This window comes from Hipposideros armiger, unplaced genomic scaffold (assembly GCF_001890085.2).
Source record: "Hipposideros armiger isolate ML-2016 unplaced genomic scaffold, ASM189008v1 scaffold_67, whole genome shotgun sequence".
Classification (NCBI taxonomy): domain Eukaryota; kingdom Metazoa; phylum Chordata; class Mammalia; order Chiroptera; family Hipposideridae; genus Hipposideros; species Hipposideros armiger.
Genome location: NW_017731417.1, coordinates 2,881,988 through 2,909,612, shown reverse-complemented (window position 1 = coordinate 2,909,612; position 27,625 = coordinate 2,881,988). Strand labels below are relative to the sequence as shown.

General features: G+C 44.6%; 1 protein-coding gene across 1 annotated transcript in view; it reads right to left on the bottom strand.

Moving 5' to 3' along the window:
* The window catches only part of KCNK13 (potassium two pore domain channel subfamily K member 13), a 99,748-nt gene extending 79,989 nt beyond the window's left edge, over positions 1-19,759 (bottom strand). Inside the window, exon 1 of the mRNA XM_019642338.1 lies at positions 19,405-19,759. Within this exon, the coding sequence (XP_019497883.1) occupies positions 19,405-19,738 (334 nt within the window). The 5' untranslated portion in view covers positions 19,739-19,759. The remainder of the gene's footprint in view (positions 1-19,404) is intronic.
* Positions 19,760-27,625: the final 7,866 nt, after the last annotated feature.

Below are 27,625 nucleotides of genomic sequence, written 5' to 3'. Positions count from 1 at the left end.
GCCAAAGGAGGGGCGAGGTGAGTTGTCAGAATGGGGAGCGATCAGGAGAGAATGGAGGATGGGGCTGGCCGAGTGGTTCAGTTGTTTAAGAGCTCACTCAAGAGTGCAAGCTCTGAGCAACAGGGTCGCCGGTTCGATTCCCGGCCCGAGCTCAGCTGCCACTGAGCTGCCGACAGGTGGCAGGATGGCTCAGCTAAAAGAAAAAAAAAAGCGTGGAGGATGACACACGGGCAACAGCGGCTGACTTCTGCCTGCCAGAAACGTGTAGAGACAAAGACAAGGTCTGAGGGAGGCTCACAGACTGTCTCCAGCCTCTGGGTAAGACCCACACTTCAGTTCAGCGAGGGAGAATGGAAGAGGAAGTCTTCAGAGGTAGGAGATGGACTTGCCGATCTCTCAGGCCCAAGGACACGAAAAGGACACCATCCTCTCTTTGGGGTGGAAGGGTGCTCTAGTTTCCACATATTTTTTTAATCTCCAAAAAATACCCGCACTAGTTTTCATGGGAAACGCTCCTGAAATAACCCAGGTTGCCATTAACATTCCCAAAGTGTTAATGAAAATAAAATTCCTCAAACTCTAATGTCTAACACCTTAGACTCAAACTTTCCAATTCGACTGGAAAACAGCAGCCAGACAGAGAAGCTTGCTGTGCACACCTCAGAAACAAACCATGCTTAGTTAGAAGCTCCGTGGAGAGGCTCCCTTTCCCAAGGGCTATGTACAGATAAGGGGAGGCATTTCACAGGCCGGACACACAGGAGAGAACACAGTGTCTGTGTAATTGGTTCCCAATAACCAGGAAGCGGGTGGGAGAGAAGGCAGTGATCATCATGTGTCTGGGTGGGGCAGGGGTTGGGATTATGGATTCTGGAGTTGGCCATCCAGGACTGAGATTTCTCCTTGCCACCAGATATTTGAGCACATGCCAGAGTTTTCCTTCACCCCTCTAAGCTTCCGTGTTCTCATCCATAAATGAAGATACTCTAGTAAATGGAAGAGCTATGTGCCGAGTCTGGCCACCAGTGAGCTTTCTCAACGCTGGCAGGTATTTTTACCAGTTCCACCGCAGGTGTACATCCCCGCCTTTCACCAGAATGAATGGAGCACCCACAGATATCCAGGTGTCCATCTCAATGGGCCATTCCCGAGTGAGATCCTCACCTCATTGTCTCAGCACTGGTTTTGCCATATGAAGACAAGACATCCTCACTGAGATCACTGATCCAGGGCAAGGTATCAGAGCAGAGACATGTGGGAACTTCTGANAAAAAAAAAAAAAAAGAACCATAGGTGAACACTTCCCAACTCAATCTATAGGCCAGTATTGTCCTGATGCCAAAACAAGACAAAGATATCTCAAGAAAAGAAAAAAACAGATGACTATCTCTTTTGGATACAGTCATGAAACGCATAACGTTTTGATCAACAAGGACCACATACAAGAGGGTGCTTTCTTAAGATTATAATGGAGCTGAGAAATTCCTATCGCCTAGTGACCTGTAGTCGTCATAACATTGTAGCACCCTAAGTTCAACACTTTCAAAAGTCAACTCAGGATCCCTCCACCTGACCCACCTTGGTGCCCTGTTTCTGATGACAGTAGCATCGTCCACCAAGTGACCCACAGTGGTGTGTGTCTGGAGGCCAGCCTTCCTACTTCCCTCCAGGTCTACCAAGCATCTTGGAAATTCTGCCCTTCTTTACTTTCAATTGCATCCCATTCCAACACATCCTCCCACCCACAGCAGAGGTGGTGTGTGACCTGACCTTTGCTCTTGTTAAGTTTGTCATGCAAACATGGCCACTCAGGGCCTGTAGGGCTCTCTTCAGGGGCTCTGGGAAGACCTGGTCTTTTTCCTTGGATGCTAAAGATCATGCCGATCTGAAGCTGCTGGGGCCCGACTCACTGCTCTGAAGCAGGCCCAAGACTGGTGCTCATAAGGACAAAGCAAAGCTGAGACAGGAACACAGAGAGAGAGACCTAATGACATGGTTTGAACCCACAGATCTAGCTTGTCTGAGGTGGAAATTTCAGTTATATGTGTCAATAAATTATCTTTTCATTTCCATTAAATATTTTTTTTTGTCAGAGAGCTTTATTAATGACCTTAGTTTAACAAGAATTAAATATTCCTTTTCATTTGCATTGTTGTTTTTCCTTTGGAGACTAACATTGGTAACAACCTTAGTTAAGAAGAGCAGGAAGGAGGGATAGAAGGGAGGGAATGGGAGGGAAGGGGAGGGAAGGGACGAGAAGGCTGGCCAGCCAGGCCCAGCCGAAGCAATGGAACCGGGCAGCCTTGAAGGACCCCCATGACCACCTCTGCAGCTGGTTCTGCTCCCATCCTGCCTGGGGTAGCTTGCCCTGCATCCTGCCCTCGCCACACTCTACCCCACTCCCTGTGCGAGGCGGAGGCAATTCGTTCTGAGCTCTGCATCCAGGCTGTCCCCAGTGGACCTTCTACCTTCCTCTGCTGTTCCCTTGCTGTCCTGGCGCTCCAGATCCTGGGCTGTGAGTCACAGCCTCCTCACTTCTCTCCCTGCCTCTGGACTCTTCTTCTAAGAGACCAGACACACTTCTGCCAGGTTAATCTCCCTGGCACTCCACTTGTCATTATGCAATTCTTCCCCGTCTCTAGCAGCAGGCCAGCCCCACTGGGCAGAATTCCCACCTGTGGCCTGACAGTTAAGGCTCTTTGTGATTCATCATTGATTCTAGTCCTGTGACAAGCACGGCTAGATGCCTCCAAGGTTCGTTCTCTCCTCATTCCTTAGTAATTGTTTCCTGACACATTACAATCCGAAATAAAGAGTTCATTTCCCAGCCACTCTTGAAGCTGGGCATGACCATGTGACAAAGTTCTGGACAATGAAATCTAAGGGAACTATTATGTGGAATTTCTGGAAAGCCCCCTATAGTGGACACTGTTTGTGCCTCACCCAGATTCCCCTAAACCCCTTGACCCCAGCTGCTGCAGGCTTGACTGCTAATAGCTGACACCTGTGAGCATGGACAGCCAAGTGCCCAGGAGTTTTAGGTCCCGCCCACTGGGAGTCATAGCCAATGAGTGACCGGTGTGGGAATGTAAAAGCACAGTTCCTTTGCCTCAAGGTGGGACAAATTTCAAGGTGTAATTTATGCTCCAGAGCTCCATAAAATGAGCTTGGCTTCTTCCCTTTTCTCATCCTCACTTATTTCACTCTCCTACTAGTCTCTTCTGGGAGCACTTCCTTGATCATTTCCACCTTAGTCCAGTGTCTGGTTCTTAAAGAAACTGAGCTAAGACATCTCCTTGAAAGGGAATGGACACATCCTTCCTCTTCCTTTCTTCCATCCTACTTCTTTTGGATGTACCTATGGTGTGGATGTGATGGCCAGAGCTCCAACAGCCATGTTGAGCCCTGAGGACCAGGGCAACACCGTAGAAATAGCACAGCTAAAAAGGCCTGACTCCCTGCTGACACTGTACAGTCACCATACCAGCCCTGAACTGCCTACATGCAGTGCAGACCTCTTTTCTGAGATAAAGAACTGTGTGTTTTCCGAGTCTTCTAACTTGAAGCTAAACAAAATTCCTAACTGATATACTCTCTTACTTGGCGTGTGTACTTGGGAAAGTTACTAACCCTCTCTGAGCCTTACTTTCCCTAACTCAAAGGATTGTTGAGAAATGAGCAGGTCATCAATTCTTCCCAACCAGCGCCCAGACCTCACGTCCTCCAGGAAATCTGTCTTAATTAATTGAAGAAAAAGTTGTGGTTGTTCTTTTAAGTTATCAACTCTCAGAATTCAGTCTTCATACATCGTTTCATTAAATGGAACACAAGTATATCCCTATATGATCAAAGCTTTTCACACATTTGTTTTTGTTGTGTTGGTATTGGCTGTTAAAAAAAACAAAGAACAAACAAACAAAAGAACAAAAAACTTAGTCTAAAAAATATGGTAGGTCAAGAAATAGTATAGCATTCCTCCACACCAAGTACCCAAAATATAACATCTGGGGCAGAAAACATCAACAGCCAGAATTAATAAAACAGGCCTTAGTGAGAAAAATGCTAAATGTAACATAAATTCAGTTTTAAAATTTTAAGCCCCAAAGAAAGGTCTCAAGATTCTGCTGGGGATGGGAATGGCTTATAGGAAATAGCCAGAGAAACTAAGACAGGAGGAACCTCACAAACACACAAGATTGAATGAAGAAAATCTACTTTAAGATAGAAAAGGGAGATAGAAATTATAAACCACCCAAAGCACAGGCAACAAAAGCAAAAATAAACAAGTGGGACGACATCAAACCAAAAAGCTTCTGCACAGCAAAGGAAACCACTGACAAAATGAAGCGGCAACTTAGCAAATGGGAGAAAGTATTTGTAAATCATAAATCAGATAAGGGGTTAATATCCAAAATATATAAACAACTCACACAAGTCAATAGCAAAAAACAAACAAAACCCAATCTGATTTAAAAATGGGCAGAGGATCTGAATAGACATTTTTCTAAAGAAGACAAAACAGATGGAAACGATACATGAACAGGTGCTCAACACCACTAATCATCAGGGAAATGCAAATCAAAACCACAATGAGATACTGCCTCATACCTGTTACTATGGCTATTATCAAAAAGACAAGAAATAGCAAACATTGGCAAAGAATGTGGAGAAAAGGGAGCCCTCATACACTGCTGGGATTGCAAATTGGTGCAGCCACTATGGAAAACAGTATGAGGTTCCTCAAAAACTTAAAACTAGAACTACCTTATGATCCAGCAATTCCACATCTGGGTATATACCCAAAGGAAATAAAAACACTTACTTGAAAAGATGATCTGCACCCCCATGTGCAATGTAGCATTATTTACAGTAGCCAAGACATGGAAACCACCTAAACGTCCATCAACAGAAGTAAAATGCGTACACATACACATACATACACAATATGGAATATTATTCAGTCATAAAAAGAAGGAAATCCTACCATTTGCGACAAGATGGATATATCTTGAGGGCATTATGCTAAGTGAAATACATCAGATAGGGAAAGACGAATACTTATGATCTCACTAATATGTGGAATCTAAAGAGAAAAAAACAACCAAAAAACTGAACTCACAGATGCAGACAGGAGAGTGTGATTGTCAGAAGTGAGGGATGGGGGAGTGCATGGAACGGATGAAAGTGGTCAAAACGTACAAAGTTCCAATGATGAAAAATAAGTCTTGAGGATGTTAAAAAAATAATTATAAATCAAGAACTATTAAGATGATAATAAAGACAGCAGGGAAATAGCAAAGAGGAACTTGCAGTATTTATACCAGGGCCCGACACATAGTAGGTCCTTAATAAATATCTTCTGGAAACACAGTTAAAATCAGCAGACAGTAATCAGACAATGGAAAAAAAATTAATTAGCTAGAAGATAAATGGAGAGCCAAATCCAAAGCATGGAATTAAGCAAACGGATGAACACAAAGCAAAAGTACCCGGTAGACTTTGAAAAACAGGACTATCCAAACTGTGACTAATAAGGGTGCCAAGATAAACATACACACAAAGGATCATTAAGAAAACACTTGAAGAGGGTCGGCCAAGTGGCGCGATGATTGGGAGCTGGTTTGGGACGCCAGAGGGCCCCCGTTCGGATCCCACATATGAGGGCCAGTGACGCTGCCCTCCACAGCTAAGATGCGGGATGACAGCTCAACCTGGAGCTGGGCTGCTGTGAGTCGCCGACCACGGCTTGGGCTGCAGCCTCTGCTGCAGTGGGTTGCCATGGGCTACCGTGTGTGGCCAGCAGCCACCGTGAGCGGCTGTCCAGAAGCCAGCAACTGATCTGCCTTGCCCGGGAAGAGCGCAATGATGGTGCCAACTTGGACCAGTGAAGCAATGTCCTCCACAACTAGACTAAAGAACAAAAGGACAGTGGCTTGTCTGTTTCCCTTCCCCTAGTTCCCCAGTGCTGTTCCCATTCCCCCAATTCCCCAATAAAAATCTTTAAAAAAAAAACAAAAACAAAAAAATACTTGAAGAAAAAATTCCCAGGATTGAAAAAACTTGGATCAAGACATCAACTACTCATAGACTACTTTCCAAAATAATCCCCAAAGGAAACATGCCCAGACAATATTTTTTCAGAGGATACACCTTTAGGTTGCCTACACAATATCGTTGTCACCAACACTCTCCTTTTTTACCTCCATAAAGGAACCTTAATTTTGTTCACGATAACGATGCACTTCCAGGCAGATTGGGGTGAGGGCATTCTGACACAGTCTGGCTGATGAGATGGGAATAAAGTTGAGGCTTCCAAGAAAGTTCTTTTTACGGGACTAATTCAGTGGGCACGCACCATTGTCTTTTCTCTTCTCCCTTTCTTCCTGCCTTGGTGGTGGTCACAATGTCTGGAACTAAAGGGACTGTTTTGTAAGCACACGTGAAAGAGTCACCATCTAGACCTACCAGAGCAGAAAGACAGAGAGGGCCAGGATACTGGCGAGCCTGGACTGCAGAGCTCTCAACTTCTTGCAATATGAGAAAAGTACACTTCTAGTTTTTAGGCAATCATTACTGGGGTCTTCTGCCACACCCGCCCAACGCAATCTGTAGTTGATATATTTATCATTTTCTTTTCCTTTTTAATTACTGAGACAAAGACACAGTAGTACAGGCAACAGAAAGAGACAATCCAACCTCAAGACTGAAATGCTAATAAAAGTGGTTGCAGAATTAGGAATAAAAGCAGCCTGGAGCACAGAGCACAGAAGAATCAGGGGAAAATTGTTTCCTTTCTTTTTCCCCTCTCCATTCAGTGTTAAATGGAGCATTATTTTCAGACCACATAGGAAAGTAATTCTCTTGAAGGTTAATTATCTTGCCTTTACTTTCTGCTTGAAAGCAGGTGGCTTGAGATAATGCAATGGTGTTAAGTGAATTATTGACTAAAGCCTAAAAGTCCAGAGGCATGAGAAGCATGAAACTGAAATGAAGAGGAGATACCAAAGGAGACATGCTAAGATCACTAAAGAGAAAAAGGTAATGGAGGTGAGGTGTTCTCAGTTATCTTAGAACACAATGCAGGTTCCAAGATAAAAAAGAAAAAAGAAATGTAATTTCAAAAAGCTTTTCCAGAGAACAAGATACAGCAACAAGGGACCCTGGAGACAGGAGCGGGTAGAGGGAATGGGGCTGAACCCCAAAATGCAAGATTCTGTATCATTCAAAGAAAGGGGTCTTAGTTTTATTTATAAACATGAAAAATAGAGGCAAAATTGTTTTTTTTTTATCCTATCTGCAGGAAGTTTAGATAAATGTTATTCTGAGCACACATACAATGACAAAAAGTATACTCAATTCACTGAACTAGAAGGTACAGAATTGAAGAGAATAGAAAAATAAGAGACGTACAAAACGAAAGAGGATGCTATATAGGAGACTAAACATTAAATGTGCCAAATTCCCCTACAGAGAGAAAAGTCTAAAACTGATTAAAAAATGAGAATATAAAAATGTATTAAGTGGTTTACCTAAAACAATTACTAAAAATCACAACTGGAGAGATGATTGATCTAAAGTCAGCAAATATCTGCTAATATATTGCAGGAATTTCATATCTAAGTTTAAAAACAGATGTTAGCACATAAAGCATTAAGAGGTAAACAATGGTATTAATAAAATAATAAAAGTTACACATGATGAAATCAATAACTGAATTTACATGCCCCGAAACACACAACTGAAATGTTATTTTGGGTATGTTTACTAGGTTTGGAGTGTATTTGGAGATTATGTTCTCTCCTACTCCAAAATTCTATAACATAAGAGAAAACCCAGCTGAAATATATACAGATACCAGGATACAAAGAAACACTCAAATAGAAAAGGGGATTCTGAGAAATGCACTTTCTCAAATCATGATGTGATAATTTTAGATATAAATCAAGGCATAATTATAGAGCCAATCACACAAAACCACTTAAAAAGCAGTCTTTTCTAATACAATTTGAGATGAGTTAGAGCTAAACAAAGAATGGATGAGACTATTTATCTCAACCATGAAGAGCACCTGAATTTATTTTAAAAACCACAGAAAAAATTGCCAGTCAAAATGAGTGCATTCGGCTATATAAAAATCTATTCTAGATACCAAAAAAATGTAATAGTCAATAAAAAGGCGGCAGGATAAGATCAAATTTTGGACATAAATAAATGTAACAGAGATAAGAACTTGGTACCCTTGGCCCTGGAGGCAGCCCTGGCGATACCACAGAGAAGCCCAGGGACTCTTTGGAGCCGAGTCTGAAACCACTGCCCTAGGTGATCTGTAAAAGCAATGCCTTGTGGTCTGCATCAGATGCTTAATACGACGCAAGACCCGACACAGATAACCTAGGAGCTAACATGCCAAGAGCTCACAGGCAGAGTCAGGAATGGACAGACATAGAGGTTATTATGTTAAGTGAAATAAGTCAGACTGAGAAAGACAAATACCATATGATCTCACTTACTTACATGTGTAATGTAAAGAACAGAATAAACAAAACAGAAATAGACTCATAGATACAGAGAACAAACTGATGGTTGCCAGATGTGTGGGGGGTTGGGGGAATGAGTGAGAAAGGTGAAGGGATTAGGAAGTACAAATTGGTAGTCACAAAATAGTCACAGGGATGTGAAATACAGTGTGGGGAATATAGTCAATAATGTAAAAACTATGTATGGTGCCATATGGGCATTAGACTTACTGGGGGGTATCACTTCATAAATTATATAAATGTCTAACTACTATGCTATACACCTGAAATGAATATAAAATAATATTGAATGTCAACTATAATTAAAAAAAATACATAGTCATGGGATGTAAAGTACAGCATAGGGAATAGAGTCAATGGTATTGTAATAGCTATGTACAGTGTCAAATGGGGAGTAGACTTGTTAGGGTTATCACTTTGCGAGGTGTGTAAATGTCTAATCATTATGTTGCTTTGTATACCTGAAACTAATAATAAAATAAATAAATTGAAATGAATTGAAAGAAAAGAAATACATCTGACTTGGAGATGAAAGTCCTCGGGGCAGGCACGTTAGTTGTCATGGCGATGGGAGAACGGTTGCAACTTTGAGAGGACTGTGAAATATTATAAAAGAAGGTATAGCCTCCATTTCCATGGACTTCTGGTCGGTAGGCAGAACACTACCCAAACCTTTTACCCACGGAACTGCAGACATTATATTGTACTATCACAAAAGTCTGCTAACCAGACCATCTCTGTCTTCTCATATTATCCCCAGTCACCTGGGGACCATCACAGCTGAAGAAAGAGGTCACGGTCCTTTGGTTGGCAACTCTTCCCACAACAGGCCCCCAAAGGAAGAAAAATGGCAAAGGAGGGGTGCCTTGAAGGCAGGTTCCACACCACCACCATCTGGGTAACTCAGGACATCACATGGAAGCTCTCTGGGCACAGGATTTTGGTCTGCAGCATGAGAATACTAATAGTACCTACCCTCGTGGAGTTGTTATGAGAAGTAAACATACGTAAAGATGTGTACTGGGTTTAACCACAATAAGCACCCAATAAATTTCATAAATTTTATTGTATACAAAGTAAAAAAAAAAAATCACATATAATCCCCAAGTCCAACAACTTGAGGATAGTTAAATCAATGATTTCATATTAATAGGAACACACAAAATTCTTGAGAAAATGTATAGGAAATAATGTATAAGGAAAAAAACCAAACACCCAGAATAGTATGTACTATGTATGGATTACAACGTGAAGACACGAGAATCAAAAGAGCGAAGAGAATCTAACTGCCGTTTGCTCCTCCTTTTAGAAATCAGGTCACACAATGAAGCAGCTGATATGCTTGGTTCGCCCTCTGCAATGACCAAGCGTCATGCACAAACAGGTAACTAGGTGAACTGAAAAAATCAAGATGCTTCTACTGACCAACAGGAGTGAAGAGCTTCTTGTCCTTGTCGCTCCAGGAAAAGCAGCCTGGAGCTCAAAGATCAAAGCTGTACCGGGGGACGCAAACTCTAGTCAAGCTGTCACCCGACCTGTCTGGCCAGGACAGTGTTGTGTTACAATTAGAAGCTGAGTGTCTGTGGTGGGGCTGCTCTCTCCAGGGCACAGGCCTCATTCCCCTCTAGGCCCATTCAAGTTACACTCCTTTGCATCACGGTCTGACCTTTGGGTTGCGGACCACAAGGTTTCCCTTCCAAGGATGGGTGATCAACAGAAGAGATGTGGGGGATTGATCAGAGAGTGGGAACAATAAAATCTGAACTCTTTATTGGGCTTCTAAAGATGGTTCTCTGGGGTGGGTCGAGTGGCTCAGTTGGTTAAGAGCACAAGCTCTGAGCAACAGGGTCACTGGTTTGATTCCCACATGGGCCAGTGAGCTGCGCCCGAGCTGAGCTGCTGCTGAGCTGCCAACAGGTGGCAGAATGGCTCAGTTGGTGAGAGCACTTGCTCCTAACAACAAGGTTGCTGGTTCGATTCCCGCATGGGATGGTGGGCTATGCCCACTTGTAACTAAGATTGAACACAGTACCTTGTGCTGAGCTGCCAGGAGCTGCTGATGGGCGGCCAGATGGCGACTGGAGTTGGAGCTGAGGTAACTGCGCCCTCCACAACTAAGACTGAAGGACAACAACTTGGCTGTTCCCCTTCCCCAAGTCCCCAATAAAATCTTTTAAAAAAATAAATAAATAAAGATGGGCTCTCTGGCCAAAGGAAGAGCAGTGGGTGTGCTAAGAGTGCAGCATTTCCGAAAAGTGGTATCATGTCTGACAATTCAGACTCAACTGAAGGACGCAGAGCTGGGAGGGTGAAGGGGGAGCAGCGTAATGATGGAGATGCCTCCTGACGAGGTGATGAAGTGTGTTTCCCCACTGTCCTCAGCAGAACCGTGTGCTCCTGGGTCTCAGGAGGAGTGTCCTCCTCCACAGGCTGAGAGTGCCCCCATGTGTGAAGTCACCAATGCACAGGTGATCATAGTCTTCCCCCCTCTTCCTCCTTCCTCCCAAGGGGAAAGGACTGTGGCTTGCTGGTCAACTCCCAGGGCTCTCCTTTACTATGGAGAAAGCAGGTCCAGGCTGAAGGAGAGAAAGCTAAACGAAGTTGGAGGGGTGAAGTCAATCGTGATAACAGAGATGAGAGCGAGCTGGGAGTGGGGATGAGAAGGGACGGAAAGACTGACAGGGCTGAGACGATGTGGGGAGGGGTTTAGGGATGGAAGGCTCCAGAACTCCTTTGAGATATGAGAGACTAAGAGAGGAGAAGGAAGAGAACTTTCCTTTGTTTTATAAATTGAAGACTCTTTAATATTCCTTAGAGATATGCAGGCAAACACTAAATCTACTCTTTCACTACATTGGGCTAAGGGACCATGCTTCTTTGAATAGAACACAACACTTAGGCAGGGCCCCAAGGAGCACAAAAATTAGTTACACATTCATACCAAAACCATCTCTCCTTCCTAGAGAAAGGCTTGGAGGGGAAGAGAGAATAGGATGGAGTTGAGGATGAGAGGAAATCACCATGTTCTACAGTATAAACAAGAATTTTTAATGAAACAAGCTGCGATTAACATGTATGTGTACTGGGATGCTAGACAGTGCAGAGTGAGAGCGTGTCTTGCAATATAACTCTGATTTCCAGAGACTGAAATGTTAAAGTAGGAACCAAATAACTGAATGAACCCAGGGTTCACAGAACAGGTAGTCTGGGCTTCCCCATGAAACTTTTGAAGATAGATCCCAAGAGAGATGGCCGCTCCCCCTACCTTGAGTGAATGCAAATTCCTACCGACCACTCGTTTTGCTCCCCTTTTCCCTGTGACCACGCATGGATCCTTAGCTATAATCTCAACAGCATTCATTGTTCACATGAAACGATATGTTAAAGTGCTTGACAACCTACTGCTGTGACTGAAAGCATAGACTAGTTCGAAAAATACTGAACAAACACTAGCATTTTTATAAGATCTGGATGGGAAAATATTTTCTGAGCACAAAGGCAATGGAAGACACCACAATAGGAAAAGGCCGAAATATGACACTGCACAGAAATTTAAAATGTGTCGATATACAAATAATAAACATGGACTAGAAAACAATCATGATGGAGAGTATGACACAAACATGACAAAGGTCTAAAATCCTTAAAATCCAAAACACACATATACAATGACTAACCCAACATCCCCTTGGTCCCATCAGAAAAATGGGGGGAGGATTAGCTAGTTAATGCAGAGAAGATGAGCTTTAGGTACCTGTCATGTTTAAAATTAATCAACTTGAGCATAAATCAAAGAAATTCTAGCTATAATGAAACTCATTCTTACCTAATTACAACAATATGCTCATGTTCTAATGGTTATATGGAAAACAATCAAATACAAAATATGATATATTTCAGCGATTTTAAGATATACCTTTTCCAACATCATCATAGCATCTCTTAAGTTGGGATGACCTCACAATTGCTAGCATATCAGAATTTAATTGGCAGCATTCTTTTCTTTCTTAATGGTATTTAAAATAATGATGTATCTTAGATTCAGGAAAATCTTTGGTACTTCAGGTTTAATATAATATGATGCACCAAACTTTTGGGCCGGCTGAGTGGGTCAGTTGGTTAAGAGTTGGCTTGGGAGCGTGAGCTCTGAGTAGTAGGGCTACCAGTTCGGTTCCCACATGGGCCAGTGATGCTGCGCCCTCTAAGCTAAGATTGTGAACAACAGCTTGACCTGGAGCTGGGCTGCCATGAATCGCTGGTGATGGTGTGGGCTGCCGTGAGCTAACGTGAGTGGCCATGCAGCCAGCATGAGTGGCTGGCAGCTGGTGAGAGCCGTGAGCGGCCAACCAATGGCCGGCGACTGATCTGTCTCACCCAGGAAGAGCGCAATGATAATACCAACATGGGCCAGTGAATCGACGTCCTCCACAACTAGACTGAATAACAAAAGGACAGCAACTTGTCTGTTCCCTTCCCTGATTCCCCAGTGCTGTTTCCCTCCCCCAATTCCCCAATAAAAATATCTTTTAAAAAAAAATCAATAAATAATAATATGATGCATGAAACCGTAAACAGTGGTTCTCATTATGGGTGATTTCTACTTTCTTATACTTTCCCAGATATTTCCAGTCCTCTAAAACAAATATGTATTTCTTTTAGTAACAAAGGGTAAACAAAACAAAATCTGGTTCTAATCCTGTCTTTCCACTTTATAGCTGTGTAGTTCTAAGTAAGATATTTATGCCTTCTACATCTGTTTCCTTATTGCCAAAATGGAATTAATAACGTCTACCTCAAAAGGTGTGTGTGCAAATGCTTCGTAAAATGTAAAGTGCCTATTCGACACATGATTAAAATCCTGACACACGTATGACATCCACTAACATGTGACATCCATTAATGTATCTGTGTGATGTTTTATTTTTTCTGAATGCCTGTTCATCATATTTGATGTCCGCTTCCAGCTTTATACTGTGAAATGGTGTTTCCCAATATTTGATTGTTTGAACCTGATATAATTCGATTTCAAAAGCGCTTTCCTCAGCCTTGTTCCCATGCAGGGAAAACGAAAAACGGATTCTGAAAACAATATTCAGTTCAGCCCCACACGGATTTGCACGTTGGCCCAGCCATAGCACCTGAGTGTCAGCCCAGCTCCTGAACTTCACAGGAACCATGAAGAAGACTGCTACACAAGTACTAACCGCAAGCCACACCCGGGCCAAAAAGGGGCACCGGTATCATTATTTCTGTTCCACGAAAATGAATAAAATCTGGTCATCTACCACTGAGGTGGGGCTTGGCATCTCCGCGTCTGAGCTCCTCAGACCCACACGTGCCAGGGTCCCTTATCTCAGCCCGAGCCCACTGCATCCGTGCATCTGGGTAGTGGTGCTCTAGGTCACTTCCAGCTCGTAACTACCCGCTGGTGAGGAGGTCCACCAGGGCCACAGGTGAGCTCATCTCCCTCCCCTCCACTCCAGCCTGGCCACCCCGGTGTGTCTATGCTCTGAAGCACAGAGGGCTGGCCCTCGTCAGCAACATCACAAAACAACAGCCTTCTGGACTCCAGGGCTCTCTGCAGCATGCCTAGGACTCACCTGGGTGTTCTGGGCAAGAGCAGATTGATTTGGCTGGTCTGGGGTTGGTCTGAGACTCTGCCTTTCTAACAAGGTCAGAGCCGATGCTGACAACACCGATTCATGGACCAGGTTTGAATGGCGAGGATCCTCAGAGGCGGTCTCAATGTCCAGCCCCGTGCCTATCACACACGCCTCAGGTGCGCTCCCTGTCCTGCCTACAACGCATCAGAGCCACTGGGGAAATTTCTTAAAATGCAGACGAACTGTATCGGGAGCTCTGCAAGGGGGCCCAAAACACCTGCATTTTAACAAGCACCACACTCCCCTCAGGCGAGTTACAGCAAAGGATGAGAATTCTAAATGTCCTTCCCGGCCCATGCCAGCTGGGGCTGCATGCGCTCCCTACATAGCTCTGACTTTTACTGAATTGCACATTGTACTGAGGGTTATAGCGGCACACGGTTCTCTTTCTTATTTATGGCCGGGATGCCGTGGGGATTAGTCACCACACTATCTACTCCCCTTCAGGATAACCCATAGGAGATATTTTTATTCAAGTCTGAAAAAGTTGCTGTCTTCCAAGCAGCTGGCTTGGCAATTACACAGGCCCTTTTGCTACATATTTCTGTGTGTCAATAATTGGTGGCTTAACTGTCCTCTCCTACTCAAGGTTTTTTTTATCTCCCCAATGTCTTCAATCCATTAGTACCCATTTCTAGTGTACTGTACTCATGTACGCGTCGTAGGCATCCATGCTGTTCATCAGTATCGAGTCCTACCCATTTCTGGACTCATGGGAGGAAAATAGTTCCCTAAGTCCTTGAAGTCGGGTGTGTCCATGTGATTTGACTGGCCAATGAAACGTGTGTGGAGGTGACGTATGTCACTTCCAGGTGGTGGCCACTTAACTGCTGGTGCCCCACTCTTCAGAACTTTCACCCCTTCCTGGGCAGTCGCGGAAGCGTGAGCTAATGAAGACGAGCCACAAAATAAAACAAGCCTGGAACACTGTGCCAAGACAGGGGACAAGTGCCCTGGGGGTCACTGCACCCACAGTGGGCTCTGTGTGCTAAGCTACCGAGATTTGGCTAAAGCCTAAGCCTACCCTGACCGTATTGTATGCAAATGACCTCAAATCCTTTTTGGACAGAAGCTGAGTTATAAACACACAGGCAAATACAGAAACAAACTCCTAACAAAAGCATATTTAAGAAAAGATATTTACAGAAGGTCCTTTACAGGATAAACGGCCCATCTACTTCTCTGAGCACTTCAAGTTTATGTTTACTTCCAGTCTGATCACCAGCCTCTTTGGGAATTAATGTCCCTGAGTTTTGCTTTAATATTCTGCTCTGGTTTTTTAAATTGTGGTAAAATGTACACAATAGTTATTTTAACCATTCGTAAGTGTACGATTCAATGGCATTAAATACATTCACACTGTTGTCTAAACATCACCACTATGTACACTCCAAAGTTTCTTATCATCCCCAACAAAAATGCCATACCCATTAAACAACCCATCTGTTCTTCCTCTGGCCCCTGGTAACCTCTATTCTATTTCTATCCCTATAGAATTTGCCTATTCTTGGTACCTCATAAGTGGAATTATATATATTTGTTCTTCTGTGTCTGGCTTATCTCACCAAGTATCATGTTTTCAAGGTCCATCCATGTTGTACCATACATCAACCTTTCATTCCTTTTTATGCTGAATAGTATTCCATTGTATCTATGTAGCACATTTTGTTTATTTATTCATCAGTTGATAGACATTTGGGTTGTTTCCACCTTCTGGTTATTGTGAATAATGCCTCACTAGTGTTGTGTTTTTTGCAAGTGGAAGGGAAGACCCTCTACCAGCAAAAAGATTACAACTTGTTTTATTGCAACACTCGCTCTATTACCATGGTCTGGACCCAAATCCACAATATCTCCAAGGTACACCTGTACCAGTTGCCCACTCTGGCTCCTAATAGCATACCATACCTATACTGACTTACTTTCCTTGTATCACTTCCTCCTTCACCTGCTTGTACCCCTTGCCCCTGCCAATAAACTGCTTGCACTCAAACTCTGGGCTCAAAGTCTGCTTCTGAGGGAACCCGAGCTAAGAGAAAGTTCCTGTCTAGCGACTTCCTAGATCCTTTTGCTTTCCATATTTCTGTTATGTTTTCCTGGTTCTGAAGTTTTACTTGCATTTTATGATTATTTTACTTACGCTGTCTTGTTGTCTGTGCCCTCAAAGTCTTTGCAGAATAAAGCACAATGGGACCAATTTTTAGAAGAAAAACACCGCCATGTAATATTATGATTAAAATATAAGATATACATGGTTTGTAAAATGTGATCCCAATTAAAAAATACACACACACACACACACACACACACATGTGTGCATAGGGAAAACAGAACAGAAAGAAATGCACCAAAATGTTAACAGCGCTTAACTTCGGGTGATGTCTTTATAGATGGTGTAACTTTTTTCTCCTTTATACTTTATTATACAAAGACCGTGAAGCTTTAGTTTCCTCATATATACCATGGGGATAATCACAGCTACCTCATGAAGATGTGTCAACAAACTGTGAATATAACACAGCAATTAGCTGCATCACATATTTACATAATAATCCCAGTATGTGCCTAATATGTACTCTAATAAAGGGTAGGAAGTGCTGTTATTACAACAGCAATTAACGAAATAATTTAAAATGTTAGAAATAAGAAAGTAAAAATAAGCCATACTTATATGGTGCCTCGTACTTTTTAAAGAACATACATGAGCTCATTGTCCCTCACCAGAGGGACAGGGTCAGGGGGAGGCAACGGGCAAGTGACAGGACTAATACGGGGGGGGGTGCCAAAAAAATGTACACAAGTGGACACTTTGGTCAGCGTTACTCAAACAGTAGTTCGCCATAATCAAAGTGTCTGAGCGCTGATGGTAACCACTTTGAGCACCTCTTGTAATTGCAGAAGTCAAACGTGACTTGTATTCATCTTCTGTTATCAGTATATATTATTATAATTTTAATCATTTTTTCCTTTCTTAAAATGTGTATACATTTTTTTGGCACCCTCTGTATTTACTGAATAGCCACAGTGTGCCAGACACCAAGGCAAACACTTTGTAGACATCTCAGATGAGGACGGGGCTGAGAACAGTTCAGACACTTGCCCAAGTTACACAGGCAGGACCAACAGCTCCACCTTGAGACGCCCAGTCCAGGTTTCCTTCTGTTCCACCAGGCTCCATCACTATGTTTGGCCTCTTACATGCCCACCCATCCATGACATCCTTAGTTCCTACGGTATTCATGTTCACCGGTCTACAACACACACTCTGCTCCTTCCTATCTCTGTGTCCATGGAGAGTAACAAGGAGTGGTTTGCAGTGATGGTGATCAGGGAGAATGTAGCCTCCTAATCTCCCATGAAAACCACTTCACATAAATATTCGACCTAAATAAAAACCCCGTACTTGCTATGCAAACATAGCAGATTCAAGGTAAGTTTTGAATCAGTTTGTTCACATCTAGCCCTCGCTACACAGAAATTCTGGAACCGTTTCCTGGGACACGGGAGGTGACACAATTGGGAACTTAGGGAATTCTGCTACGAGAGTCCAGCGGGGAATGTGGGCTGGGAAAGAGAACTTCGGATGGTATTACTCTTTCTGTCCCCCTCAGGGTCCGGTGTTCTGGTCATCATGGAAAATATATGTGAGTTTTTCTTGCCGGATACCCAGTTATTGTGGTATCTTAATGGCTTGCTGATGGGCAGGGCCACATGGGGTGGGGGCTGTAAGCCGGGCATCCCTAATCATGCCAGCCCTCTCTGCCTTGCCTCCTACTCACCAAACGAAGCCCTGGGCTTTAGACTAACTTTGGGAAATCTTTCTCGACTCATCAGGCCTAAGGCTGATCTGTTGTACTTCGTGCTCTTTCTTTTGGCAGAATGTCTACCTAAGACAACCATGTGTGCGAGCTTCAAGGATGTTCGCCTTGTCATCCCGCCTCACTGACAAGCTCTCTTACAAGCAAGCACAGGGGCCACAGTAACAGACCACCTGCCCCCTGTGCCATTTGCCACTGTGAGCTGTTACTGTTCCTGGCGCCTGGCTCCTGGGAGCCACTCCCTTTCAGCATAGCCTTCGTAGCCCCTACCTCCGCTCCAGCTCTCTTCTTTCTTCAGAACTTCCACATCTTCCCCAACCCCTTATCACTCCATTATGTTTCAAGGGTGAACAATCCTTAGGGGTGTGGTGCAAAGACTCCTAACATTTTCCTTCTGCAGGTAAAAAAGGCATTAACTGACTGGAGCCATGCCACACTCTTGCTCAAAATTCTTAATGGCTCCCAGTTGCCTCTAGATGTGTTCTAGCTCCTAAGTCTGATAGTAAAGCCTCCCCTCCATGAGTTAGCCAGGAGACCTTCCTAGCCTTCCTTGCACTACTCTATAGATCAGTAGCTCATGGGGCCTCTGAATGCAATTCTCTCCTCTTCCAGTGTGCAAAGCACTTTTAGTCTCCAAACCCAAATCACACCTAACACTAACTGATTAAGCCCCATTCATCCTGGTGGAAAACAGTTTCCATCCTCATTAGCACTTTTGCCTCCTAACTCCCATCCTGGTATTCAATCTGATCTTCTCCCTGTAAGCTTGAAGTCAAGGACAGGCTCTCTTTTTTTTTTTTTTTAAAGATTTTATTGGGGAATTGGTGAGCGGAACAGGGTTGGGGAATCAGGGAAGGGGCACAGACAACCTGCTAAGGACGGGGTCTTTTTAAATTTGTGCCTCCGCATCTGATCAGATCAGTGCCCTGCGCGTGGTACTAACGCAATAAACGTTTATAGGTTCCTGTCCCAATTTGTAAGCTTTCTCCGGAAAGCTCCATGAACTCAAGCAACGTCTCCTTAACTAAACTGAAAATCTCCCATAGCAGAGCATCTCCAATTTAAGGGTCATTCAAGTCCACCGGGGACTTTGTTAACTGCAGATTCTGACTCAGAAGGTCATGGATGGCGGGAGGGGGTGGCGGCGCTGAAACTGCATTTATAAAAAGCTCCCAGATGATGCTAATGCAACTGGTCCGTGGGCCACATTTAGCGACGCGGGGAGGCAACGTCACCTGTTGATCAGGAAACAGCTCACAGCGGCGCAGCCCCGCTGAGCGCGGAGGTGATGAAGGTTGACAAGCGCCGTTCTGCCCTTTGAGCGCCCATCCAGGAAAATGCCAGCGGCTCCTCCCGGCCCTGCGCCCTCCCGTGGTGCTCACTTACCTATGGTGGACACGACGGTGCCCACGAAGTAGAAGGCGCCGGTGAAGTCCCAGCGCTGGCGGGCGTTGTCCACGCGGATGCCGGCCTTGGCGGCCTCCTCGTAGTGGCGGAGGAAGCCGCGCAGCTCGTCGCGGCTCAGGTTGTGGCGGCGGCTGAAGTTGGCCAGGCGCTCCTCCCAGCGCTGCTTGGCCTGGAGCTCGTGCGCCAGCTCCAGCGCGGAGAAGACGGCGGCGCCGCCCAGCAGGTAGAGCGCGATGAGCGCGGCGAGCAGCAGGAAGCGCGCGTTGTCCTCGTTCAGGTGGCCCGAGCCGCAGCCGCAGCCCCGGCCGGCCATGGCCCGGACCCCGGCGTCGGCACCGAGCCGGACGGCCGTGACCGCGGGCGCACTCCTGCCCAGGCCCTCCCGGGAGGCCGGGGCTCGGCCGGGCGCTCAGCCCGCCCCGGGACGCCCGACGGCCCGCTAGCCCATGGCCGCTGGGCGCTGCCCCGGGCCGCAGCCTCGCCCGCTCCTGCGGAGCTGACACTCCACGTCCGCACCCACTCCTGGTTTCAGGTCCGCTTTTTCGCAGCCGTCTCCGCCCACCTTGGAGTTCTGATGCTGAAGGTCCGAGGGACCCGGCGCAGGGTCCGCTTCTGCTGGGCAGGAGGGTGCGGGCGCTGCTTCCACCCCGGCGCCCCGTCCGGCTCAGATTGGGGGGGCGCGTCTTCAGGGCAAACGCGGGCGGACTTGCGTTTCCCCCAGAGCGCAGGTAGGGGGCCCCGGGAGGCTGGCGGGGCAGCACAGCCTCGCGGACTCGGTCTCTTTGACCATCGCTTCCCAAGCCGTCGACGACGAGGACGCGGGTATCGGTCGGCTGGCTCCGCCGGTGCCTCTCCAAGTGAGTCCGCGGTGCTGAGCCCCGGTCGCGGCGTCGCGCGGAGCCTCAGGCCCCCAGGGTTCCCGGCCCGGCTGCCGGGGCGCGGCGGCTGGAGCAGGTGCCGGGCGGGCGCACGGTCGGGGACTGTGCAGAGCGGCGTCCACAGGTTTCGACCTCCCGCCCGGCCCCCACGCTGCGCGGCTTCCGGCGGGCCGAGCGGCTGGGGGAGGAGACCAGAAAGGGAGATTGGAGTAAGGGAGCGACGGAAGTTAGGCGCATCTCCCCCGGCAGGGCAGCCTCGGTCAGCCTCCCTCGTCTGGCCCCAACCAGCACGCCCTTGGCCTCCGGCCTCCTGCGCGGGGGCGTCTCCCGTCCCCACGTGTCCGCTCCGCGGGCGCGAAGCGCGCGCCGCGCGCGAGCCAGCTCCAGCTCCCCGGGAGGCTGCCAAGGACCAGGGGCTGGCAGAGCCCCGCGGGCAGGAGCTCGTGATCTCAGGCAGTGTCATCTCCTCCACCGAGGCTTGGCCGCCTCGGGGCGTTCCAGAGACTTCGCGCCGACAGCGCTCCGCGCGGAATGCTCTCCCCCGCCCCATGCAGACCAGAGGCAAGGCTCTCCACACCGCGGGGCCCCCTCCCCAAACCCCACCTTTCAGGGGTTGCTGGCCCCGCGACCGCTTTCGAATCTCACCTTCCGGGAGCGCCCCCTCCGCTGGGACTGTCCCCAGCTCACCTCCTCGTCTCGGCCCTGTCCTGAAGAGCGGCGCGGGGAGCAGAGGTCTTAGCCTTGCCTGGCCGGCGCGCTCCGACACTGCAACAGGTGGAGCCACTCAGCTGGCTGCAGCAGCGACTCCACCCCGTCTCCCGCCCCACGGCCGCGCGGGGCGGCCCCCAGCGCTAGTCTCCGCCCGCAGATGCCCGGCTTTCCTCGGGCCCTAAGGGGGCTGCGATACTCCAACCCTCCCGCGCGCAGATCCGGGGAGTGGGTGCTGAAGAGGCGGGTCAGGTGCTTAGGGGGCTGTGTGGGCCCCTCTCGGGCCAAAAGAGGGCGCTCCGCCCCCTTCAGATAAATCTCGCCCCCACCTGTGTACCCATCCACACACTGCCCCTCCAAATCACCAGCCCCTAGAATGTGGGAGTGAATAAAGATACATAAAGGAATAGATGCGTGGGCATCTTTGAACTAAGAATTTCCCCGCCTGCCGAGAGTGGTCCCAGGCTCAAAGCCCACCCACGCACCTACGCTCCCAGGAGCACAGAATAAAAAAATAAAAAAAACCACCGCTCTGGATTCCAGTATTCTAGCACCAGAAACCCTGATGCGGCTATTATTCCTCTCAGCTCCGTTATCCAGTCTCGAATGCCCTCTTTGATCTAGCCTGTTGGGGGGCAAGAGTTCTAGGGGGTAGTGCATATGGGGACATGTGAATACATCCTGGGTGAGTCCTGCAATTACTCATCCCCACCATTTTATTATGAAAAATTTCAAACAAAGTTGAAATAATATTACAGTGAACATTTTACTTGCGTTATTACGTATCTCTCCAACCCTCTTTCCATCCGTCAACCCATTTGGTGTAAATACATTTCAAAGTAAGTGGTAGACGTTAATACACTACCCCTCTCCCCAATACTTCTCCCTCCGTATCATTAACTTAGAGTTCAATATTTACAGGGTGTTTTACAGGTAAAATTTATATACAATGAAAATGCATACATCTTAAGTGAAACATTAGATGCGTTCTGACAAGTGCATCCAATTCTGCAAATTAAAAAACTTACCTATCAACCAAATATCACCAACAGGTCAGTTACCACAGTCCTTCCCAGCAAATCCTCGCCCCCATTCCTACAGAGAAAGTCACTGTTACTATTTTTTTCTAACCCTGATTGGTCTTGCCTTTATAGCGCTAAGTTTTTTCCCCCCCTGCCCTAGATCTTCATAATATTTAATCAGTTATGTACATTTTTGTGTAAAGCAGTTTTTGATATCCATCCATGTTGTCTTAGAATTTGTTCCTTTTTATTCTTAGTTTTTTATTGTTTGAATATGCTATGCCATAGTTTTATTTATTCTCCTCCTATTGATAAAGACTACAGCTGTCAGAAAATTGTGGCTATCATAAATTACTTAAGAACATTCTTGTACAAGTATTTGTGGATATGTTTTCCTATCTGTTGGGTAAATACCTAGGAATAGAATTGCTGGATAGGGTAGGTGTGAATTTAATTTTATAAGAAGCTGCCTACCATTTTTCCAAAATAGCTGTACCAACCAACAATCCTTGTGAACATTTGGCAGTGTCATTTTAACTTTAAACATACTGGTGGATGTGTAGAGGAATGCACTTTTTGGCTATATGTATATCTGCCTTTGTAAATTATATTAAAACATTTTTCCCATTAGAAAAATTAAAATTATTTTCTTTTGAATTGAGTTATATGGATTCTTTATATATCCAGGACACCACTCCTTTCTTGAATTTTGCCAATATTTACTACCAGTCTCTGGCTTGCCTGTTTATTTCCTTAAAGATGTTTTCTGATGGATGTATTTTAAATTTTGGTGTAGCCCAATTTATCTTTTTTGTTTGGTGCTTTGTGTATTATGAAATCATTACCTCCCTCAAGTTTGCAAAGGTTTTTTGGTTTTTTTTTAAAGATTTTATTGGGAAATTGGGGGAGGGGAACAGACAAGTTGCTGTCATTTTGCTCTACAGTCTAGTTGTGGAGGACGTCACTTCACTGGGCCATGTTGGTATTATCATTGCACTCTTCCTGGGTGAGGCAGATCGGTCACCGGCCTCTGGACTGCTGCTCAAGGCGGCTCTTGGCAGCTCACACTGGCTGCTAGCCACTCACAGTAGCTTATGGCAGCCCACTGCAGCCTACCCCGTCGCTGGCAACTCACGGCAGCCCAGCTCCAGGTTGAGCTGTTGTTCACCATCTTAGCTGTAGAGGGCAGTGTCACTGGTCCCCTTGTGGGATCTGAACCGGGGCCCTGCTGCTCAGAGCTGGCGTCCCAAGCCAGCTCTTAACCAACGCGCCACTCGGCCGGCCCTGCAAAGGTTTTTTGTTTTTTTCTTCCTTAGAAATTTTTATAGATTTAACTTTTATATGTGGGTCTATGATCCATTTTAAGTTTATTTTTCTGTATGGTGTGAGGTAAGGGTCAAGTTCACTTTCCACATGCAAATCTTATTATTCCAGTGCCATTTGCTGAAAAGACAAATAAGAGTGAATGTATTTAGGGAATCTGTAGTTTGCTCATTATTTGTCCATCCTTATGCTAATACCACAAATTAGGTTGCCTGTAGCTTTATTGTAGGCCTTGAAGTCAGAAAGAGTGTGACCTTCAACTTGGCTCTTCTTTATCGTCTTTGGTATTACAAGACATTCATTTTCATTAAAGAATTGTAGACTCAGCTTGTTAATTTCATGGGGGGAAAAGCCTTGTGGGGTCTCTATTGGGGTTGTGTTGGATCTATTTTGGGGAGAACTGGTATTTTAATTAGTGAATGAGGCATATCCCTTCATTTCAGTCTTCTTAGCAAGATTGTAAGGTCTTGCACATCTGTTGTACATTCATCCTGAAGTATTTGTGGGGTTTTTTTTTTGCTATTATAAATGAAATATCAAGATTTCATTTTCCAATTCTTTGCTGTAGTATATAAAAATACAACTTTTTGCAAATTAACTTAGTTCCTACAACCTTTCTAAGTTCACTCATTAGTTGTATTGTAGTAGTTGATTCCTTTAGGATTTTCTATGTAAATACTCATGTCATCTGAAACAGGGTTTTGCTTCTTCCTTTCTTATATTTGTCTTATTCTTGTCTTACTGCAATGGCTAGGATCTCAGTATATTGAACAGAAGAGGTGGAAGCAGATATCTTTGTCTTGTTCAAGAACTTAGGGGAAATCCTTTAGTTTTTCACCATTAAATATGATGTTAACTGTGGGTTTTTCATAGACATTCTTTATCAGATTGAGGAAGTTTACTTTTTTGTTTCCAGTTTTCTGAGGTTTTTTTTTTAAACATGAATGAGTCCTGAATTTTCGCAAGTGCTTTTTCTGCATCTAGTGCAATGATCATATAAATTTCTTTTATTCTGTTAATGTTGAATTTCATTGATTGGCTTTTCTAATGTCAAGCCAACCTTGCATTTTGGGGATACATTCCACTTGAGATTTCTACTCTTTCATTCTTCTACTTCTTTTTGGGTTTACTTTGCTTCTTTTTCTAGATTCTTATGGTGGACACATAACATCACTGATTTTAGACCTTTTTCTAATGTTAGCATTTTAAAGCAATAAATTTCCCTGTTATCCCTGTGCTAACTGCATCCTAAAAATTTTGGTATATTTTCATATTATTTTGTTCAAAATATATTTTCTTCTTTGACCCATTAAGCAGTGTTGCTTAATTTCCAAATGTTTTCCAAGACAAATTATTTATTTCTAACATTTTCAATGTGGCCAGAAAACCACATTCAGTGTCTCATTATAAATTTGAGACTTGTTTTGTGGTCCAGCACATGGTTGATCTTAGTGAGTGTACCATATATACTTAAAAATATGTATTCTGCAGTTGTTGGGTGTAGTGCTCTATAGATGCCAATTAGGTCAAGGTGGTTAGTAAGTCTAATATGGTGACTACTGAGCACTTGAAATGTGGCTAGTGGCTACCATCTTAGCATAGACTGAGAGCATTTACATTTAATGTAGTGATTTATGTGGCTGGATTTAGGTCTACTTTTACCATTCGCTTCATTCATCCCCACTGTTTTTTTGTTCCAGTTCTTTCTTTCCCATCTCCTTTTGGATCAATTGAAAAAAAAATTTTAATTCCACTTTACCTATTGACTTTTTAGCTCTTTGCATTATTTATTATTTTTTAAAAGATTTTATTGGGGAATTGGGAAAGGGGAACAGTGTTGGGGAATCGGGAAAGGGGAACAGTCAAGTTGTTGTCCTTCAATCTTAGTTGTGGAGGGCGCAGCTAGCTCAGCTCCAAGTCCAGTTGCCATCTAGCCGCTGGTTGGCAGCTCGCAGCCGCTCAGCTCAAGGTGCCGTGTTCAATCTTAGTTGCAGGCAGGCGTAGCCCACCATCTCATGCGGGAGTCGAACCGTCAACCTTGTTGTTAGAAGCACGTGCTCTCACCAGCTGAGCCATCCTGCCACCTGTTGAGAGCTCAGCGGTAGCTCAGCTTGGGCGCAGCTCACTGACCCATGTGGGAATTGAACCCATGACCCTGTTGCTCAGAGCTTGTGCTCTTAACCAACTGAGCCATTCCACCAGCCCTCTTTGCATTATTTTTTAAGTGGCTGTGCTAGCGATTAACTTTTCATAGCCCTCTGAGTTAATATTGTATGGCTTTGTGTAAAATATAGAAAGCTTGCGACTGTAGAGGTTCATATCCCACCTTCTTCTCCACACCTGTTATGCTATGGTTGTCATTGAAATCACATCTACATATGCTAAAATGCACAATTTTTTTTTTACTATTTAAACAGTAATATACATTCTTAAAGAGAAAAATGTAGTTTTTTATATTGATGCGGATATTTGCGATTTCCAGTGGTTTTTCTTCCTGATATTGATTTCTCTCTGGTATATGCACTCCCATCAGCCTGAAGCATTTCCTTCAGCATTTCTTGTAGCGCAGATCTGCACATTCTTAAATTTTATCTGAAAATGCGGTTATTTCATCTTCGTTCTTAAAGGATACTTTCACTGGATATAGATTTCTGAGGTGACTTTTTTCTTTTTTCTCTCAGCATGTTAGAGGTGTTGTACTGCCTTCTGGCCTCCAGTTTCTGAGGAGAAGTCAGCGGTCACTGGACTCATGGCTCCCAGTTCCCTCTAGCTGCTTTTCAGATTTTCTCTTTAAGTTTGGTCTTCAGTAGTTTGACTACGATGCACCCAGTGGCATTTCCTTTGTACTAATCCTGCTTCTTATTCACTGAGCTTCTTGAATCTGTAAACTTGTCACCAAATTTGGGAAATTTTTAGCTATTATTTCTTCAAATATCTTCTCTGCGCCACACTTTCTCAGCTTCTCCTAGGATTCCAATTACATGTCAAACTTGATATTATCCCGAAGGCCTCTAGCCACCACCCTCCCCCTAACTTTTCTTCAATGTTTCCTTTTGGTCTTCAGATTGGATCATTTCTAGTGACCTATCTTCAAGGTCCCTGACTCCTCTGTCATCTCCATTCTGCTATTAAGCCCATCTAGTGAAGCTTATACTTCTCAGTTCTAAAATTTCCATTTAGTTCTTTAAAAATAATTTCTATTAATCTGCTGAAATTTACTGTCTTTTTACTCAATATGAAATTCTTTTCTACACCCTTGAACATAGTTTTAATGACTGCTTTAAAGTCTTTGGAAATTCTTGGGGTTAGTTTTCTTTTGAGAATGAGCTATGTTTTTCTGTTTGTGTATTGAGTAGTTTTGGATTCTATCCCAGACATTGTAATTGGTGTATAATTTACAATGTATTACAGAAACTCTGGGTTCTGTTATGTTCCAATGAAAATAATTGATTATTTGTAAACAGGCAGTTAACTTGGCTGAACTCACCTGCAAAACTGTCTCCCCTGTAGCAGGAAGTTGCTCAAATTTTAGTTCAGCTCTTTTAGCCTCAGCTGTGTATGCTCGGTTCAGTGGTTAGCCAGAGATTTGAGCCGAGTTTATATATAGAATTTGGAAATCGACTCTCTGGTTCTTTTCCATTTTCCTCTTCATTCTGAGGCTGGGGTTGCTTCAAACCCTGCACCCTGGAGCGTGAAGCCAGCCCTGGCTGCAGGTTTTCCACTTGAGGTTTACCTGCCTTGCATGGTGTAGACTGAGACCTGACCTCAAGACAAAAGTGGTAAAACAAACAAACAAACAAAAAACCCCAGGAAACTCATCCACTGCGGTGCCTTTCTTCATTGAAACCCCCTCCAATTTCTGCCTGCCTCAGGTCACTTTCAATACTTGACGCAGCTGGTTTTTAAAAGTTGTTTTCCAGAGCTTTTATTATTTGTGAAAGAGCTGGTTCAAGAGGAGTTATTTGGCCCTGCCAGAAACCTGTGACTTGATTTCCCCCACAACATTTTAAAACGAAAATTTCAAACATACACCAAAGTTGAAAGAGTTTTATAGTAGCAACCCTGATTATACTTAAATTTCCTGTTTGCTTTATCATGTATCTATCCATCCATTAACATGCCTTATTATTTTTTTAAAAAAGATTTTTATTGGGGAATGGGAACAGTGCTGGGGATTGGGGGAAGGGGAACAGACAAGTTGCTGTCCTCTTGTTCTTCAGTCTAGTTGTGGAGGACGTTGCTTCACTGGCCCAAGTTGGCACCATCATT